This window comes from Doryrhamphus excisus, linkage group LG1, assembly GCF_037039965.1.
Source record: "Doryrhamphus excisus strain RoL-2023G ecotype Guam linkage group LG1, RoL_Dexc_Guam_v1.1, whole genome shotgun sequence".
In the NCBI taxonomy this organism is placed as follows: Eukaryota; Metazoa; Chordata; class Actinopteri; order Syngnathiformes; family Syngnathidae; genus Doryrhamphus; species Doryrhamphus excisus.
In genome coordinates, this window is record NC_136357.1 from 247,871 (window position 1) to 267,020 (window position 19,150).

General features: G+C 47.2%; 1 protein-coding gene across 9 annotated transcripts; it reads right to left on the minus strand.

Annotated features, from left to right (window-relative positions):
* Nucleotides 1–737: 737 nt before the first annotated feature.
* On the minus strand, nucleotides 738–19,126 carry ush1c (Usher syndrome 1C). 9 transcript variants are annotated; one of them, XM_078795442.1, is made up of 26 exons: nucleotides 18,998–19,126; nucleotides 17,327–17,394; nucleotides 16,162–16,305; nucleotides 15,944–16,082; nucleotides 14,461–14,569; nucleotides 14,361–14,385; nucleotides 14,231–14,288; nucleotides 13,968–14,156; nucleotides 13,825–13,884; nucleotides 13,215–13,271; nucleotides 12,329–12,471; nucleotides 11,182–11,247; nucleotides 10,544–10,692; nucleotides 9,244–9,293; nucleotides 8,886–9,050; nucleotides 8,577–8,693; nucleotides 7,726–8,343; nucleotides 7,160–7,207; nucleotides 6,962–7,090; nucleotides 6,205–6,270; nucleotides 4,693–4,734; nucleotides 3,902–3,955; nucleotides 3,733–3,832; nucleotides 3,482–3,591; nucleotides 2,961–3,016; nucleotides 738–1,036 (listed from the first exon to the last, which is right to left on the minus strand). In XM_078795442.1, exons 1-26 carry the CDS (start codon nucleotides 19,031–19,033, stop codon nucleotides 1,024–1,026), a joined length of 2,811 nt encoding a protein of 936 aa, XP_078651568.1. In that variant the 5' UTR covers nucleotides 19,034–19,126; the 3' UTR covers nucleotides 738–1,023. The 9 variants fall into 9 exon arrangements, with proteins under 9 accessions (XP_078651568.1, XP_078652032.1, XP_078651803.1 ...); XM_078795906.1 differs by lacking the exon at nucleotides 8,577–8,693; XM_078795677.1 differs by lacking the exon at nucleotides 6,205–6,270.
* Between the last annotated feature and the right edge of the window lie 24 nt (nucleotides 19,127–19,150).

Genomic DNA, 19,150 nt, shown 5'->3' on the forward strand with positions numbered 1-19,150 from the left:
TGAATTTCAAGAAGTAGGATTCCTGGTCTACTTGACAATTCAAGGAACAGCTTACTGGGGAACTAATCAAGAACTGGTGTGTAGAGTACTTACCGAGGAACTGAAGCATATCCATTTAGAGTGGTTACAGATGATCTGGGGCATATCCATTTAGAGTAGTTACTGAGGAACTGAGGCATGTACATTTAGAGTGGTTACAGATGAAGTAAGGCACATCCCTTTAGAGTGGTTACTGAGGAGCTACAGCACAAGCATTGGCTAGCATTAGGTTGAAATATTGAGGAAAATGCTGCTCCTACTAATATTTGGTAGCCATAACAAAGCTGAGCTGTTTTCTGATATCTAAATGAAATATGGTAATAATTGTATGATGTATGTTTATACAATTACATTGTTCAAAAAACGACATATTGTGATTATGATGACGATCACCAAGCTAAAGACAAATGACCAAATCGTTTTATGACCTGGTAAAAACTAGCAGTAACAGAATCAGCCATACCGGTCTTGCTCTTGGACCGATACCAAACCTTGTGGTATCAGTCACCCGTACTGGAAAGTAGTTTTAATACTTAAAGTGCTGCTCCAGGGTATTCCTTTTAAACCAATACCATTTACTATGAATCAACCATCTACGTGTCTATACTGCTACTGTACGTAGTATGCCAAGCCACGCAGTATATACCCAGTATATACCCAGTATATACCCAGTATATACCCAGGGTCACTTCCACTATTACTGCTTGACAGGCAGTATGAAGGAAACCAGCGTCAATCGTGTTTCCTCATTAGGGAGGGGGCTCCATGACAAGGGACAAGGGAATACTGTAGAAAATGAAGTATTGGCGAGAGCATGATTCAGACAAAGAAAGCAATATATTGACAGGATTTGCAATGCAACGCCTTGGAGGCGGATTCCATGCAGCTAGGCTGGGGTGGCGGGAGAAATGGGATCCTCCCGGGGGGAATCCTGAAGAAGTAAAAGCTCCCTCTTCTTTGCCCGACTGGCCGTCTTTGCCGTGACTAGAAGAACGTTCTGTTGGAGAAGACAAAACACACGTTTACTCACACGGAAGAGAGTGTAAGCTCGGGATGGCCCAACGCCATAGGTCATGTGACATCCTAGGTCGTATGACATAGTCTTTAATCCCAAGTGTCAAGTAAAGACGTGCAAGTCCAAGTCATTAAAGACTTGAGGTGGGAGGTCTTAGGCTTGAAATTGGAGTCCTTGCATGACCCCCAATGATAACACATTAATATTAACATAGCGATGATACTGCAGCATGTTTTCTTACTTTTAGTTGTAGGTTTTGTCCACGCGTAGGCGAGTGTCTCATGAATAAACGCTATTTTTCCACGATTTGAAAGTTTTCAAAACCTTCGCCCAAAGTGTGGATTTGGAGAAACTAATTGGTGATGTGTTTGGGTATGGATGCAAATGACCGGAGTTCGTGGATGAGAGGCCAAGTCCAAACGTCATGAGACACCCGCCTACGTCTGGGCGGGGCTTCGCTTTGGGCCTCGAGTTCAAGCCGCATGACTCCACCCCAAATCCCTGCTATTTGTCACGGGTTTTTATTGGGATGGAAAAAGCCAAAAACCAAATGGGGCATGGGGAAGAAATGTCCATCGGCCATCGCTGGTCAGCATGCAGACAACACAGCCACGTGCAGGCACTTGCACAAAAGCACTTTTCATAACAGTGTGTTCTCCTGCAGCGCCCCCCCCCCCCCCACCCCCCCACCGGATGCAGGGGTGTCCAAGCTTTTTACACAGAAAAGGTTAGCTGTTCCATTTCTACTGGGGTTTTGTCACTATTTCAACTTTATTCTTGTCATTATTCTAGTATTTATTCTAGTACATATGACTTGATTTCCAAAATCCATCCATCCTTCTTCTATGCTGCTTATACTCACCAGGGTGGGGGCGTGCTGGAGCCTACCACAGCTGTCCACCCTGGACTGGTGGCCAGCCAATCCCAGGGCACATATAGACAAACAACCATTCCCACCCACATTCATACCTATGGACAATTTGGAGTGGCCAATCAAGCTAACGTGTTTTTGGAATGGGGGGGGGGGGGTACCCGGAGAAAAGCCACGCATGCACCAGGAGAACATGCAAACTCCACACAGACATGCCCGAGGGGGGATTCTAACTCGGGTCTTCCCATCTCCTGACTGTGTGGCCAACATGCTAACCATGCGGCCACCGTGCAGCTGATTATATACATATATGGCCACAATATGGCCCCCAGGCCGCACTTTGGACAGCCTTGCCCTCCAGTGTCATTGAGAGGAAACTGAAGGCTGACTTTAAGAGGATGAGTGCGGTCGCTTGGAGACGGGATGCAGACGTCACAGCAAACATCCACTCTGCCGTGCAGACCAGGAAGTTTGAACGGGATCAGTTACCGGGTGGAGCGTTAGGGCGGAGTCAGGTAGCCGTGCCTGTACAGCGTTGCACTGCCTTCAAACACCTTTCTGTTCCCGGTTGGACTGACTGATGCCGACTTTGGGCTGCACGCACGTACGCACACACACACACGCACACACACACACAGCAGTCATATTGTACTCCGTGATCACATACATGTTATGAGCCAAGGCACCGCCACAGACATGTAGTCACAAACATGACAAATAAGCAACTTCAAATAACTTCATCAACTGAATGTCCAAGTTGGTGGGTGTCATGGACTTGACCTACAAGGGGGGCTGCTCCACATGCTCCTCATAACATCTTTGTATTTGTTGTCAATCAATCACACGGTTGTTGTTGAGCTACGCTTGGGAAAAACTCCCTGCATTCTCTCCGACAACGTTCTCCGACAATTCCACAGACAACAATATGGCGACTGATTGGGATGACAGAAGTCACTTCATCCAAGATTTTTGGTTGAAATGTGCACCATTTCCTCACTTGAACATTTGGGATGAGCTTTCAAAGGGAATACTTACACTTCATCTTCATACTCCTTTGGGGGCGACACTGCAATCACAACATCAATCCAGTCCTGAAAGAGAGGACAAAATACCGTTTGTCAGAAATACACGTTTGCAGCACGTCACGTGGAGATCTCACCAGTTGTGAGGTTTTCTTTCATTACCCAATTCCTTGATGTTCTTACATAACTATGATGTTGGACTGCCAAAAATAGAACCTCTTCTGATCTGTTTTTGTTCTTATCGCTAATTCTACTGCAGCTACACAGTAGCTTGGATGTTTGGACGGTTAAGCCTTTCTAAATAATTAGGAAAGGTCGGCGGGCCAGATTAAAAGGCCGAAGGGGCCAGGTGTGGCCTCGGGTTTGATAGATTTCTCTACATTTATGTTGACAAAAGCAGTGGACATCGGCTTAAGCAGGCACCTTTTGGTAAGAAGAACACGGGGCTTAGAGCGGTTGTCATCGTAAATGGCCAATGGCCATCAAAACATTTGTACATGGCAAAAACCTTATTTTTGAGAGGAAACAACTTACCCCCCCACTGTTCCAGGCTCGGGCCAGAGAGTTTTGTCCTTCGGTGAGTGGAGCGTCTATCAAGATCTTCCCATTGACAGCCAGAAGTTCATCCCCGGGGACGATGCCCCCTGCAAGCACGCAGGACACAAGCGGTGATGCACAGGCACCCATTAAATACAAGAACCCACTGGAGGGGTTTGGACACCCCCGGTATATTCTACACATGTAGCGGCATGTAGCGTGTAGCATGTAGCGTGTTGTGTGCTGACCGTGCTTGTCTGCCGCTCCTCCCTCATACACGGACGACACCACTAACTTCCCCAAAGGCGAGTCTGCGCCCCCCTCCAAAGCCAAGTCCAGCTGTCCCACCTCAAGAGCGGGAAAGAAGCATCAGTGCCGGTCCCCCATTTGCATCTCCTGAAAAAAGCCAGTGAGTACCTTTCTGATCCGGAGCAGTCTCACGTCCCGTCCTGCTATCTGGTCCGACGAGAACTTAGATCACAGAGAGGGAGCAAACCAGGAGAGAGACCATAACGGGAATAATGAGCTGATATCGGAGCGTTGCTTTCTCATCAGGCACAATCAGCAAGAATGAAGAGAAAGGCTTTGACAGGCATGGATAAACAACCGCAATCACGGATAAACAACCGCAATCACGGATAAACAACCGCAATCACGGATAAACAACCGCAATCACGGATAAACAACCGCAATCACGGATAAACAACCACAATCACGGATAAACAACAAAGACTGGAGCTGCTTGTGGTCCACGTTACTCTAACATCTCATCCAGCCACCTTCTTCTGCTTATCCAAGGTCACAGGAGCAGCAGCCTCGGCAAGGAAGTTCACATTTCCCTGCCAGCTACGTGGTCCAGCCCCTCCCGTTGGATCCACTTAGGTACTTATACTCCTGTACTTGGGGGCAGGATCTCCTCCCCGGCCGACAGGGTGTGAAGCACCCAAATTAGGCAGTCCGGTACCCCATTTTCCTGGGGTACTGCCCACAGGTTCCTCAAGGAACACTGTCGAGTCCCTTCTCCGTGTCCACAAAACGCTTGTAGGCCGGTTGGGTAAACCCCTGGCAAGACTGGCAAGGACCCTGCTGAGACTGCAGAGCTGGTCCACAATCTCACAACCAGCCAGCAGAAGCTCAGTTACCACAGCATATTCTACCATGAGTATTTAGGCTATTCATATTTCTTCTGTAAAGAAGACATACAATACCATTGAGTGGGGATCGAAGTCCTCCAAGTATTTCTGAAAGCCCTGGAAGAAAATCAATACAGAGTTAATTTCACACAACAATATCGCTAAAGAAGGACCAAACAGGACACGAAGCAAAACAAAGCATTTCCTTTTCCTGTGACAACCAGCGTGTGAACGTCTCAGCCATTCTGATCGCCAACAAAGACGCTTTAAAGATTGTTTTTCTTTTACAAAATGCAAACAAGAGACAAGAAACACACCAGAGCTCTGTCGCTCCTGGGTTGTGGGGGTGCTGGAGCCTATCCCAGTTGTCTTTGGGTGAGAGGTGGCCAGCCAATCCCAGGGCACATATAGACAAACAACCACCCCCCCACATTCATACCTATGGACAATTTGGAGTGGCCAATCAAGCTAACATGTTTTTGGAATGGGGGAGGGAAGCGGAGTACCCGGAGAAAAGCCAGGCATGCACGGGGAGAACATGCAAACTCCACACAGAGATGGCCGAGGGGGACGCCTATATGCACCTTTTAAATAATATTACTACATTTGATAAGGACCATCTCAGTCCATCTCAGCCCCCAGACCTAAATATGATTGACAGTCTGTGGTGGGATTTAAAGTGGGCTGTCCATGCTGGGAAACCATCAAACCTGACTCAACCGGAGATGTTCTGGAAAGAAGAATGGTCCAAAAAACCTTCTACCAGAATCCAGACCCTCATGGGAAGCTATAGGAAGCATTTATTTCTGCTAAATATTGATGTCATTTTTCAGTTGGGGGGCCCAAATGTATGCCCCCGCCTACTTTAGTTGGCCTTGTCATCTATCCCTGGTTGGTCTGCTATAGGATATATTTACCTGGAATGGATGACCCCACCATCCACTCCTTTCCAAAGGAACATTACCAGGGGTGCCCTAACTTTTTCATACCAGTGTAATTATTAGTGTTCGTTTAGCCATTTTGTGGACTAATGATAGGCGATATATAGGCGATATATTCAAGCTCAAACAGCCTCATTTAGTAACTGTGAAAAACGTAAAGCTGCAAAATGTGGCGAGGGAGGACCGTATCATCAGCCTGCTGTGGACCGCTGCCTTGGAGACTGATTGGACCCACTTGCAATCATCAGTGAGTGGCACATTATTACCACTGAGGTGCACCCCCACAGGACACGTTACCTCCAAAACACAGCAACACAAAGCCGCAGAGAAGAAAAGACACGCTAGGAAGGAAAGACAGCAAACTGCAGTGTCGACGCAGTCCATCACATCCCAGGGATGCCATCCTTACTGATGGGTTCAGGCCAAACCAGTTTGTGGTAGTTCACACGGGGGGTAAACGTGCCTTGAGGGTTAAGAGCCACAACAGCCAGGTAGTTCCAGCCGTGGATCCGTGCACAGACCATCAGTAACTCTTAAGCCATGAAGGTAGCAAGGCCACAAGCAATTACAGAACCTCAAAGCCCGTATCCAACAAGACAGGCCAGTAGAGCAAAGGTGGAATGAAAAGAGGCAAGACTGGCATTACTTGTGGTTTGGTGTTGGATCTAAAAGACGAGTTGAACGGCACCATCCGCTTCAACATTTCTGGAGGCTGAAACACAAGATGGTATTGGAAGCTAATTGGAAGAAATGTTTCATGTCTGCACTCCAGGCACACCAACATCCTCAAAGTCAATGACAAGATTCCAGGTAACCATGACGACTGGCAAATTAGCTTCATCTTGAGGAGAAAACAGAGCCTTGACATGACCGCCCCCCCCCCCCCCTGATTACGATGTTGATGCTGATGGCCGATGATGTCCATAACCACTTTTCAGTTAGCTTTCCAAAGTTCTTGTTCATTATTAGAACTCCTATACCCAAAAAGCAGGAAAGTGGGGTTTGTTCGTAGTTAGGAAGCACTTTGGGAGTGTGACCAATTACAGCGCCGTGGGCATGTCTGGAGGCGGACCGTGGGTGGAATAAATGAAAACAGTGGGAAGCACAAATCCAAGGAAATACAGCTGAATAGGTGCAGATTCCGGAAGCTCTAGAAAGTTTTCTGTGCTGGTTATTGTGTGTAGCTGCTCCATAGGAGCCCACAAAAAATGAGCATACCAGGTCCCCTTGAACCGGCTTAAATAGAAGCTACTGGATACCACATAGGATTAGGTTTGTCTCCCAACTCTGATATCCACAAATGTATTTTCCATAAAGCAGCTGCCGTGTTGCAAGACTTAAATTAAGCAACCATTTGGCGGATCACGTTTAAGGGGAATCACATGACGAGTGTCATTGCATACCAGGCCGTCAGAGCGGACAGCGGCTCTGTGTGGATCTGGCCGGTGGGTCTGCGACTGGGGCAGCATGACGGGCTTGGACATGACTGGAGCTGTAGGACGGCGCTGGTTGGGAGGACTGGGCGCTAGTTGCTATGGGGATGTTGGCGTATTTAAAATCGGGGTTGGCCTTCAAACACCTTGATGGGTGCGGGAACTCACCAAGGAAGGAGTGGACATGCGACTGGCGTGGGATGTATTTCTCATCACCTGAACCACAAGAGAATACAATGAGAGCAGAAACATCTTTGCAGCCACACTCCATGTTCTTCAGGGTGCCAGACTTTATCTATTTTTCGTCCATCAGCAAAAGAAAAGCAAATTGCATCTGATGATTAGCACAGTTAGCATCGTTAGCTATGAAAGTTGACCCTTGCATCCCTCCATTGTTCTCCAAATGTCCCTGGCTGTTTGATAGGACTGTACATTATCACATATCCATACATTATTAGCGTTCCACGGTGGGAGGAACGTGCTTCCCAAGTATGGGAGGATCCACCGTATCATCCTGGTCTGCATCACGCGCCATGCCATGCATCATGACAACTAGGCCGCTACCAACCAAGAGCAGTCACTCCATGTTCACATGCGTTCCCCGAGGCCCCCACCAAGACAATATTATGTCACCATGACCTAACATCTCTACACGGACGTAAAATATGCACTGCAATTGTTTGAAGGTTTGAAGCCCAACACAGCACGCATCCACAAACATGAGCACCTCTGACCTTGGGGCTGGGAGGGTAGGACATTTCACTGGCGTTGGAGGAGTAGATGCCCCCCCTCGGCAGGTAGCCACCTGCCTCCCACTCGCTCCTGCCTCCGGGCGGACTGGCGGGGTGAGGGAGGTGAGGATGCTGGCGGGAACCACCGTAGGCGGAAACTCTTTCTTCCGACTGTTGCGGGAGTGGGGGCGGCGGGGGTGGCGGAGGAGGGGGAGGAGGAGGGGGCGGCGGTCTCGGGGTGGGTTGAGGGAATGATGGGGGACGGGTAGACTGAGATGGAGGAGGGGCTTGGGCAGGGTGAAGCCTGCGCCCCGTCTTGCCCGAGGTAGGTTTGTCAAGGTGGGGTGGGGGCGGTGCGTGATGCTGGGGAGATAGCTTTGAAGAAGAGGGAGAATAGTTGGGAACGGTGGGGTTTAGTTTGGGTGACGGCGGAGGGAGGGGCAAGGGCGGGGGAGGCTGGCTCATCAGCGGCTGGGTGGGGGCCAGCCTCTTGAGCGGCCCCTTCAGGCTTTGATCAACCTCATCCAGATTGATGTCATCCAGGTCGGTGGTGGCCAGGTGCAGACCTCCGGGGAAACGCTTGACCTTGGGCTCCGAAGTCGGGGACAGTGGAGGCGAAAGCTTCACAATGAAAGAAAGACAATGAGTACGTTGGGACCTGGTCTCCGGTGGCCCTCTTAAGTCAACAGGGGGGGCCGTGGCCATCTGGCCTCTTTTCCCTGCAACTACTCCTACTAGCACCTACGAGCACCCAGATAATGAAGCCTATTTAGTATTTTGAAATGCACTTTTGTCAGATATGAAGGGCCAAACACATGCAGACAAGCTTATGGCAAAGGGGGTCTCAGGGGTACCTCTGGCGACTCATTCTCCACGCAAGAGATTTGTTCCAACCGCGTCTGACACAGACGCTCAACCCAGTGTTGAACCTTCTCCGACTCCTCTAGGTCTTCCCTTTCTGTCTCGGAAACCTGGTGCACACACGTTGTCATTCGGCACAGCAAAACGTCCATGGTTGTACACGCACGGTACATGCACACGCACGATGCTAGTCACAATATTCTAATTAGCCTATTAGCCAATTAGCATGGCCAAACGTCGACACATTCAGGCTGAAAGATGCTTCCATGCTAAAGCACCCCATGAAAAGCCACGTGTGGTACCTCCTGAACCAGCCTATTGATCTTCAGCTGCTTCTCCCGTTCGTACATCTCTTCTTTCTCCTTGGCCAGTTTCAGCTCGAACTCCATCTCCTTTTTGTTTTTTCTCTGCTCCTGCAGCGTGTCGGTGTTGGACACCTTTTTCTTTTTCTTCTTCTTCTCTCCTTTCTGGGGCGGCAATACTTTGTCAATACAAGGCATGAAGTGTCCGTCACTGCAAACTCCACAGCAAACCATGCGAGGCCACAACGCCCAACCAGGAACCCAACTCATTTTCACGGTCAAAATGTCTCATCTGACTGGAAACTCTTGGTTGGGTTTCTCTGGCATCACCGCAACGGATGCGGGCAAGCAACAGTACCTTGCGGAACGATGGAAGCTTCCCCTCGTATCGGTAAAACCAGCCAAACGCTGAGGAGATAAAGCAATAACGTTATTGGCCATGAATATCAGACTGATTGATCCCTCAGAGTTCAGTCCTCTTCACCAGATGAACAACCTTGGACTGTTTAGCATCACACAAAGAGGAAATAGCCCACCAGCTCACACAAGCAGAGTTGTTATTAACCGATGCCATGTATGATGTCACTTCCTGTCCCAGGAAATGCCATCAAGGATCAGATAGCCAGATATGGAGTGGAGGCCAACACGCGGACTACGGTTGCTGGATGGCGAACCTGGCTGTGTTTGTGGAACGTTGATTCCAGACCTGGGGTGTCCAGACTGCGGCCCGGGGGCCATTTGTTGATTGTATTAGTCCGCGGCACGTTCTACATAAATAGTTTAACAGGAAAACTAAAACTTTTGAAATCAGCAATAATTTTACAAAAATGAAGTCAAAATATTAACAGAAAAGGTTGTAATTTTAAGGCGCTAAATTAGGAGGAAAAATAACAATTTTAGTAGCATAGAGTTGAAATACTAATTCATTATGAATTATTATTATTTGTAAAAGTCAGAATTTTATGAGAAACAAATGAAGTTGTAATTTGTGATCAAGAGGAGTTTGCATGTTCTCGCCGTGTGTGGCTTTTCTCCAGGTACTCCCCAGCTGGGATAGGCTCCAGCATCCCCCCACCCTCGTGAGGATAAGCGGCATAGAAGACGGATGGATGGAGAAGCTATAATCTTATGAGTCCAAATAAAGTAAGGGAATAAAGTCATAATTCCAAGATTTACAAGAAAGTTGAAGCAGGTAGAAAAAAACCTGCTGGAATATTACTAGAAAAAAGAGAAAATATATTTGAATGAGAAAATGATCATATTATGAGAAAGAATAATGTCATATTAACAGCAGAGAGTGGAAATATTAAAGGAAAAACATTTTTTAAGTTGAAATATTATGAGAGACAAAAACTTGAAAAAGTTGTAATATTATGGGAATAATATCCTGATATCAGGAATGACACGGTACACTTGGTTGTCATAGGAAACGTGGCGTTCAGCTGCCGACTCACTTGTCCGTCCTCCTCCTCCTCCTGTGAGCTGCCTTCATCACCTAAGGGGGGGGGGGGGGGTTGTTGAGCAGCAGCACAGCACACGGCAGTGACAGGAAGAAAGCATGCTCAGTTATGGATGCTGGAAGCGTGCATTCCCAAAGAGAAGAAAGAAGCGGAAACGTTCATGCCAGAGAAGGGAATGCTGATCTGAAGGATTCTTACGGGAACTTTTGGCCTTGGGAGAGTGGGAGGTCTTCATGTCAGGCGGGGCAGGGGAGGGGCTCCTCTGAATCTGAGGACTCGGGGGCCGCTCTTTACCGCCGTAGTCTTCCTCCCACTCTCTGTGGTGCTTCCTCTCCACAGCCTCGATCCTAAAGAGCACAGCAAGGCAACATCATGAACCACTGGTGCTCCAAGTGCTGCCCGGGGGCCACTCGTGGCCTCAGGCTGCCGGGAGCGTTCTAAAAAGACCATTCAACAAGAACAGTAAAACTAAATCATCAAGCAAGAAAAAGGGGGGCCGCACAGTGGACGAGTGGTTAGCATGTTGGCCACACAACATGCTAACCACGCACAGTCAGGAGATGGGAAGACCTGACTCAGTGAGGATAAGCAGCATGGAAAATATCATCCTAATATTGAGGAAAATAGCATCACTTCAGTAGCATAAAGTTTTGATATTAAAAACAAAAGTCATAATACTTGGTGGATTTCCAAAAAACTAAATACTAATTTGGGAAAATGTTCTGCTATTATGGGAATAAAGTCAAAATATGATGGGAATAAAGCCATAACACTGCATCCTTTCATTTTTCACTGTGCGGCCCCCCCGGACAGCCCTGATTTAACAAAGAGCTTACCTCTCCATCTCCTTTTGGTAGCGCTGCTCTTCATCTGCAGTCTTCTGAGAGATGTCCATCTTTCTCCTGGTGATATATTTACAGTATGTCCATCTTTCTCCTGATGATATATTTACAGTATTTCCATCTTTCTCCTGGTGATATATTTACAGTATGTCCATCTTTCTCCTGGTGATATATTTACAGTACTTCCATCTTTCTCCTGGTGATATATTTACAGTACTTCCATCTTTCTCCTGGTGATATATTTACAGTATGTCCATCTTTCTCCTGGTGATATATTTACAGTACGTCCATCTTTCTCCTGGTGATATATTTACAGTATGTCCATCTTTCTCCTGATGATATATTTACAGTATGTCCATCTTTCTCCTGGTGATATATTTACAGTACTTCCATCTTTCTCCTGGTGATATATTTACAGTACTTCCATCTTTCTCCTGGTGATATATTTACAGTACGTCCATCTTTCTCCTGGTGATATATTTACAGTACTTCCATCTTTCTCCTGGTGATATATTTACAGTACTTCCATCTTTCTCCTGGTGATATATTTATAGTATTTCCATCTTTCTCCTGGTGATATATTTACAGTATTTCCATCTTTCTCCTGGTGATATATTTACAGTATGTCCATCTTTCTCCTGGTGATATATTTACAGTATTTCCATCTTTCTCCTGGTGATATATTTACAGTATTTCCATCTTTCTCCTGATGATATATTTACAGTATTTCCATCTTTCTCCTGGTGATATATTTACAGTATTTCCATCTTTCTCCTGATGATATATTTACAGTATTTCCATCTTTCTCCTGGTGATATATTTACAGTATGTTCATGCGTATTTTTAGAGCCACATTGTGACAGGTTCATATTACACTACGCCAGATGTTTCTGTACATACGTACAGTCGGTGCCTACCTGAATTACAATCACATTGCAATATGCCAAAGATACAGGAAGTCAAGCGACGTGGTGGACGTCCCTTGGGTGTACGTATATTGTGTAACCTTATTCATACAGCATCCATGTGTTGGATGGAACAATGGAACCAAGCTACGATGGACCAAACTGCACAGCGTTTGATCAGAATGGGGCAAATAGAGGAGAAGGTGTGCATGTGACAGAGGGGAAAACACACTCACTGCCTCTCCTTCTCCTGTTGCTCTTTAAGGATCTTGTTGGTCTCCAGAGCCACCCTCTTCTGATGCATCAGCTCCTGCCTCTCCAGCTCCCTGCGAGCCTCCACTGCCAGGCGCTCCTCGTCCGTCATGAACAGCTCGCTGCCCTGTGACGGCAGCAACAGACACACAAGGAGAGGTGTCAGGATGCTGACCTCCTGCATCACAGTAAGAGTCAAAGAACTACTGCAGATACTCGGGTGCATCCAGGCACGGACGCATTAGCAAATAAGACGCGCCGCTTGTCTTTTCCTTCCCATTCATCACCTGTCCACAGCTGGAACGTAAACAACCTCATGAGACCCTTGATTGATGCTAAAGGATGGGAGCCTGACAAGACTGAGATCTGTGATGTCGCCATAAAAACACAGCCCGTTGATCACGCTGCACACGGATGAGGAGCACATTTAGCATTTTCACAGGGGATGCAATTCCTCATTTCAGCTCCTGGGCAAAATTGTAGGAGCAGTGGAACGTGGCTTTACATTTGGCACACATTCATACCTATGGACAATGTGGAGTGGCCAATGAATGGGGGGGGGGGGGAGATGGGCGAGGGGAGAATCCCAGCCAGGTCTTCCCATCTCCTGTGTGGCCTGCATCACTGGAATGTTTTTTTCTATGTTTTGTCTCCATCCCAGTTCTTCCTTTGGCATTTTCAAGCTCTACTTAGAACCCTTAAGATCCAACATGGCAAAACCTACATTGTTGCCATTTTTCAACTAGTCTTAATTTTGCTATCGAGTGTGGAGGCCATGATTTCCATACGGTTCCATAAAAGAGCAACTTAACAGGACACATTGGAAGTCAGCGCTACGAGGAAAGTCGCTAACAGCAAAGATTGACTCACAGCTCCCGTCAGCACAGTGATGGTCAGGCTCCTGCTGCTTTTCAGGACTCGCACGGCCTTGGGAAGAAGAACAAAAGGCTCCAGTCCATTACATGTACAGACACGATGATATGGTAACACGCTGAACTGCACTTTTTTATTTTGCCCATCATCCACAGCATCCTTTGGTGAAACACGTCATGTCAAACGTGGACACGAGCGGCAGCTAGCGTTAGCGTCCGTGGACAGGCGTCACCCGGCGTCTACACCGTCCATCTAGCCGTGTAGAAGCAGGACATGGAATTGGACTCCTACTTCACAGGTAATTGTTCTCGTTTCCCCTTCAGTACAGACTGCTGTCCTGTGGCAGTGTTTTGGATTGGTGGCGGCGTGTCATGCTAGCTGCTAGCTGCTAGCTGCTACAATAACAATGTGGCTGCAGTTGGGTGTATGTACAGGTCATTTACAAGAAGTAAATTATTCAGGGCTCTTCATTTGAAATAGGTGCTTTGTGTGTTGTTAGCGCCCACATGCTAGCCGTTTTTCTGTCTTTAGAAGGTGCAGGAAAGAGAAAGCGTGGCTTGAGGATGATGGGCAGCATGTGCAGCCGGCAAATGTATTATTTTGGTACCTCTTTGTGGTCCACGTTGGTGAAGTCCACTCCGTTCACCTCCACAATCTGGTCTCCAACCTACATTTTAGGAGCAGGACCAGACACTTGAGGGTGCGGCTCCGAGCAGGTGGGTGCGTACACGAGGGCGACAGAGCGCTCACCTGAAGGCCAACCTCGGCGGAAAGTGAGCCTGCTTTGACGTTACTGATGTAGATGCCAGGTTTCTGCGTGGGACCGCTGGAGATGCTGATGCCCATCCCCTTGGTGCCCACCAGGCTGAGAAAGACCTTCTTCTCCTTGATCTCCTTCCCTCCGATGGATGCCAAGCCAGCAACGCTGCTTTTCTTCTCCTGGGCCGCACAAAGAGCAAACACTCGGAATGAAAGTCAAACATGCGTTCTTCATCACACCAACGCTGGCTCACCCCAGATTCCGACACAAACTGGTCCACAAAGTGCCACTTGAGGGGCTCATCGGAGGCGCTGGAGACGGGAGGTAAGGATTATTTAACACGTCACTTTTATGAAGATATGAGTTATGTTATATGAGTTGACCTTTTCACAGGAATCATCCCCACGTCTGCAAAGAAAACACGATACCAATGACGACAGCTAGCCAACACTCACAACCACATGGCAGTGGATTTTCACCTACGTCTGACTTTCAGCGATACGATTTTCTTTGTCTTGATGAGACTGATGACCTCCTCGTGGATGCAGGAGGAGATGGAGTACCCGTTGATGCGTACGATCTCGTCACCAACCTGGAATGCCCACACAGACACAGAATGAAACGGTACCAACAAACGGTATACGGTAATCCCTCCTTTATCACGGTAATTGGTCCCAGACCAGATACGCAAATTTCCAGGAAGTAGGATTCCTTATTTATTCATGGAATGTTGTAGTCAGTAGAGCATGGAAAACCTGTTTACAAAGTTCAAAGTCACAGTACGCAATATAGTCGACAAGATAGGAGTAAATAAGCCATTTCAAATATTAATAAGACTTGTGTTTGTGTGTGTTGCAATAAATGTGCTCTGGATGTGTGGAGGACAGGAAGTGATAAATGTCTTAAATTTTATTTTAGAGTGGATTATGGCTGCAACAGTATTATTATGATTATGATAGTTTTGGTGTTATTGAGCATTGAACGATGCAATAAAAGCCTTTTGTTGTTGTGTGCTACCTCACAGTGCTTGGTGTCTCACCAAACATTACAGTAACATTACTGCCCCCTAGTGACCATTGGAGAATACCACATCACCTTATATTTGGATGTTAGTTCAGGTAGCCATTTTAGGCTGAAAAGGCTGCATTTAGACACAAATGTGTACTGGTTGCATAATTAGTATACAGTAGTACACCATACTGTATTAGTATTATGTATATTATTTTATAATATACATACACATTAGTTTGACTAACAGTCTTGGCATTCAACTAATCCATTTCTGCTGGGATTGGCTGGCCACCAGTCCGGGGTGGACCCCGCCTCTCGCCCCAAGACAGCTGGGATAGGCTCCAGCATACCCGCGACTCTCGTGAGGATAAGCGGGCCAGGAAATGGATGGATGGACGGCATTCATTTCTTATTTGGATAAATGTTCTGTTCTAATGTGGTGTCTACTGCCCTCTAGTGTACAAAGGTGGCAGTACTGCTTGCTGATTACAGGTGTCTACTGCCCTCTAGTGTACAAAGGTGGCAGCACTGCTTGCTGATTACAGGTGTCTACTGCCCTCTAGTGTACAAAGGTGGCAGTACTGGATGCTGATTACAGGTGTCTACTGCCCTCTAGTGTACAAAGGTGGCAGTACTGGATGCTGATTACAGGTGTCTACTGCCCTCTAGTGTACAAAGGTGGCAGTACTGGATGCTGATTTCATGTGTTGGGCAAATTCTTTTAAAAAGGTCATCGCTTAGAAGTTACTTTCCCCCCAAAGTAATTGTATCTGCTTTTTACAAACTAACAATTCCATAGTCCACACTGCATATGCGAATACTGCGAATACTACTACTACTACAACTACTACTACTACACACATTTAGCACCAAAGATTGGACATAGTGGATTTTAACATCACGGTAGAAAGTGTCCTGCTGTTTCCTTCCAAAGGGAAAAGGCCAACTAACATACCTGGAGGCCAACATTCCCAGCCTGGCCATCTTTGACAATCTGTGATATGTAGAGACCACATCCAAACTCCAGTCCTCCTCGGACACTCAGGCCCAGGCCGTCACGATGTGTCCGATCTAAACGCACCTCCTTCAGCTTCCTGGACCGGACATACATCGGGGGCAAGCAATGAACAGGATGTGTTGGGTAAGGAAGAAAATGGGAGTCTTCCTACACACCTGGACCTCTTGGGGGTGAGCAGGTCATACTCCACCTGGTGTTTGAGCGGGATGAGAGGCCGGATGGCATCGAACAGGGGCAAACGCTTGGGTTCATTGATGACCAGCTTCAGGTCCCCGACGAGCACAGACAATTCCATGGACCTGAGAAACACCAGCAGGGTAACTCAGTGTGCACACAGTACAGTGGCCCAGGGGTGTCCAAAGTGCGGGAAGGGGGCCATTTTGGTACGCCATTCCGCCAGTCTGACAACAGAATTTCAGTGGCCTGGAAGAATGTCCTGAAATGGAAAACTAATTTTGGAGGATGAACACCCGCCCATAAGCTGGTGTCAGCGTCGTAACACGGGATACGTAGGCCCCATAACGGTGTTCCAGAGAAAGATCTGACGTTATGATCCAACGAATGCTTATTTCCAAGCGGTGCCCAACACCCAGCGTAGGATGGCTAGCTAAACCAGCCATCCTCGTCATCTTCTACCTCGGAGTTGAACAGCCTCATAATTCCTTCATCACACATTTTGTCAGTCTCGCTCTTTTTTTGGTTGTTGCTCTTGGTGATTCGGCCACTTCTATGGCTTCAATATAAAAAGTTGATGAAATGAGCGATAGGAAAATGTATTTGTGCAGATCAGGACAAAAGCAAACATGAGAACGTTTAAAGCAGCCAAGCAAACACGGCCGTGCAAAATCTTCTTCCTTAAATTATTGATGGCTGGCATTTTAGAACTGGTTGGAGGACGAGAAGATAAAAAGAGCCTTTGTTAAAACCTGGCCAGGCCTGTCAGGGCACGGTGGAAACTGATAAGCCACAGGAACACGGCGCTCAGGACAAAGATGATTGAAACCAAGACCTGCAGCCTTAGCTCCAACGCTGAATGGCCTGCACATCGGTTGAGTATTACAAATGGTTTTGGTCATATTCTGAGCTTAATGAAAGGTGAAGATATCTGGAAAGGAGGAGAAGAGGAGGGTGTTGGTAGTCAACCTGCTCCGGATGTTTTTTCCTATTGTACGTTACATTTCAAAAGCAACAGAATGTGACGGGTAGTCTGTTCAGGTCAAACTATCATCTCCACCCCAGTGAATTATCACCACCCAAGGAAAATCCAACCATGGCGTTCCCCAGACCGGAGCACTCCCCCACATCCACACCCGCACTCACTGGTGATACATGCGGAGGACATCGTACAAGTAGTCCTTCTCTGCTTCATTTTCAATCAGCAACTCCACCTGCAGGACAAAACAGGACAAAACACACACTCAGATGCAAACGGTGCACAACGCCGGCCGTGGGACGGCAGGAGCGTACAAACCCGGTGACGGCTCAGCTGCCGCAGGATGGTCTTCAGGAAGCGCTTGGGCCACTCGCTAATGTAACACATCTCGTTTACGATCTAGACCATCTCAATCCAAACTTTCCCGTGAGATTTTGACTCCACTCGCATATTTGTGCCGTCTTGGAAAGTTAGTCCGGACTTCAGGGCGCGAGGAGGCTGCTCGGACCCAAGGGGGGCTGCTGGTCCCGTGGCATGCAACCAGGCTATGGAATAATGACAGCACGGCCCAGGAGGCTGACGCAGGAAGGTCAGGGTGTCATCTTACATCTCAGACACAAAGGTGAACGCTCGCCCTCGCAACCCATACTAGCCAAACCCAAAAGGGGCCGCAAGCCCGTTCACTGACTTGCACCGCTGCCGCCATCATGAACTGGTGTACACATGTGCAACGTTGCTAAATTGCAACGTTGTCGCATATACGTGTTTCTTGCATCATGTATTCCTGTATTCTTGCTGCACCACGCCTTCCTGACTACTCCTGTTGAAATTGTAAACTGTCCCTGAAACCCCTGCACTCATTACACAACTGGGCTGGTGCCAACAATCAATTCAGCGAGATATGAGATATAATATGAGGTGTAGATTAGCTTTAAAAACAGGGCGCACCTACATGGAGATACAGGAGACAATGATGCACATTTCTGGTCACACAAACAAAAAAGTGCCACCACAAGTAGATTGTAGTCCTGTGGGAACACCACAATGCAGCGCTTACTGCTAAGGTTATGCTTCACGGCACTGACGTGGCATTTACGACCATACCATAAAGCCATCTCTCCGCTGCAGCCGGAAGGGCAGACTTTGGCACCATAAAGTATAACATAATGGATGACCAGCTGGTCACAAACAGCTTTTGGATAGTAGCTTATCTGGGGAGTGGGTTCCTGCTGCCATCCTTTACGGCTTCTTCCCCATTGCAATGTAGGAACAGCCTGATTGCTGTGCCCCTCGTCCTGCTTCTAATTAAAGCCATAAATATTCCCATTTCTTCCGCCTCCATGACTCTGAATGCAGCATCTGCAGAATGTACAGTGAACGCACCACCATATCACGTTCCCTTCTTCTGTTAGCTGTTGTCAATGATACCTTTTCAACAACTACTTGTATGTACATCTTTTCTGGCGGTGAACCTTACGAATACACTAGTTATCCAGTCTTTCACCAGTATAAAATGGTGATGGTGTAAAAATAATAATAATAAACACAGCAAGGAAAAAGACGAGCGGTAGCATGAAGAAACTCTTCTCACTGTTGCTAATCCCAATTGTAAGATAAGACCTGATGGATTTTAAATGACACTCTTCTCTCATCCTTTGAATGAATCTTCTCAACCCCCCAAAAAGAAACCACAATAACGGCTGGGACTCATTTATTTCATGCTAGGCCTGTGTTGGCCAAACACCTGCTTTTGTCAACTTGTAGAGGAAGACACGCTAGCCTTCAATAACTGAATAAAACTTATATTATTAAAATTATTTAAAGACTTCTTGACTTACCTTGTGGCGAAATTCTCGAGCAACTTTGCGCTCCATGGCAGGAAAATAGCAACAGCCAAGTTTTAGCCGACACGGTGACGTGCGATGCCCGAGTGAAAGAAGTTTGCCACAAGTGAACCGAGGCAGGTCTGTAAAAATACTATCGGTATGGTC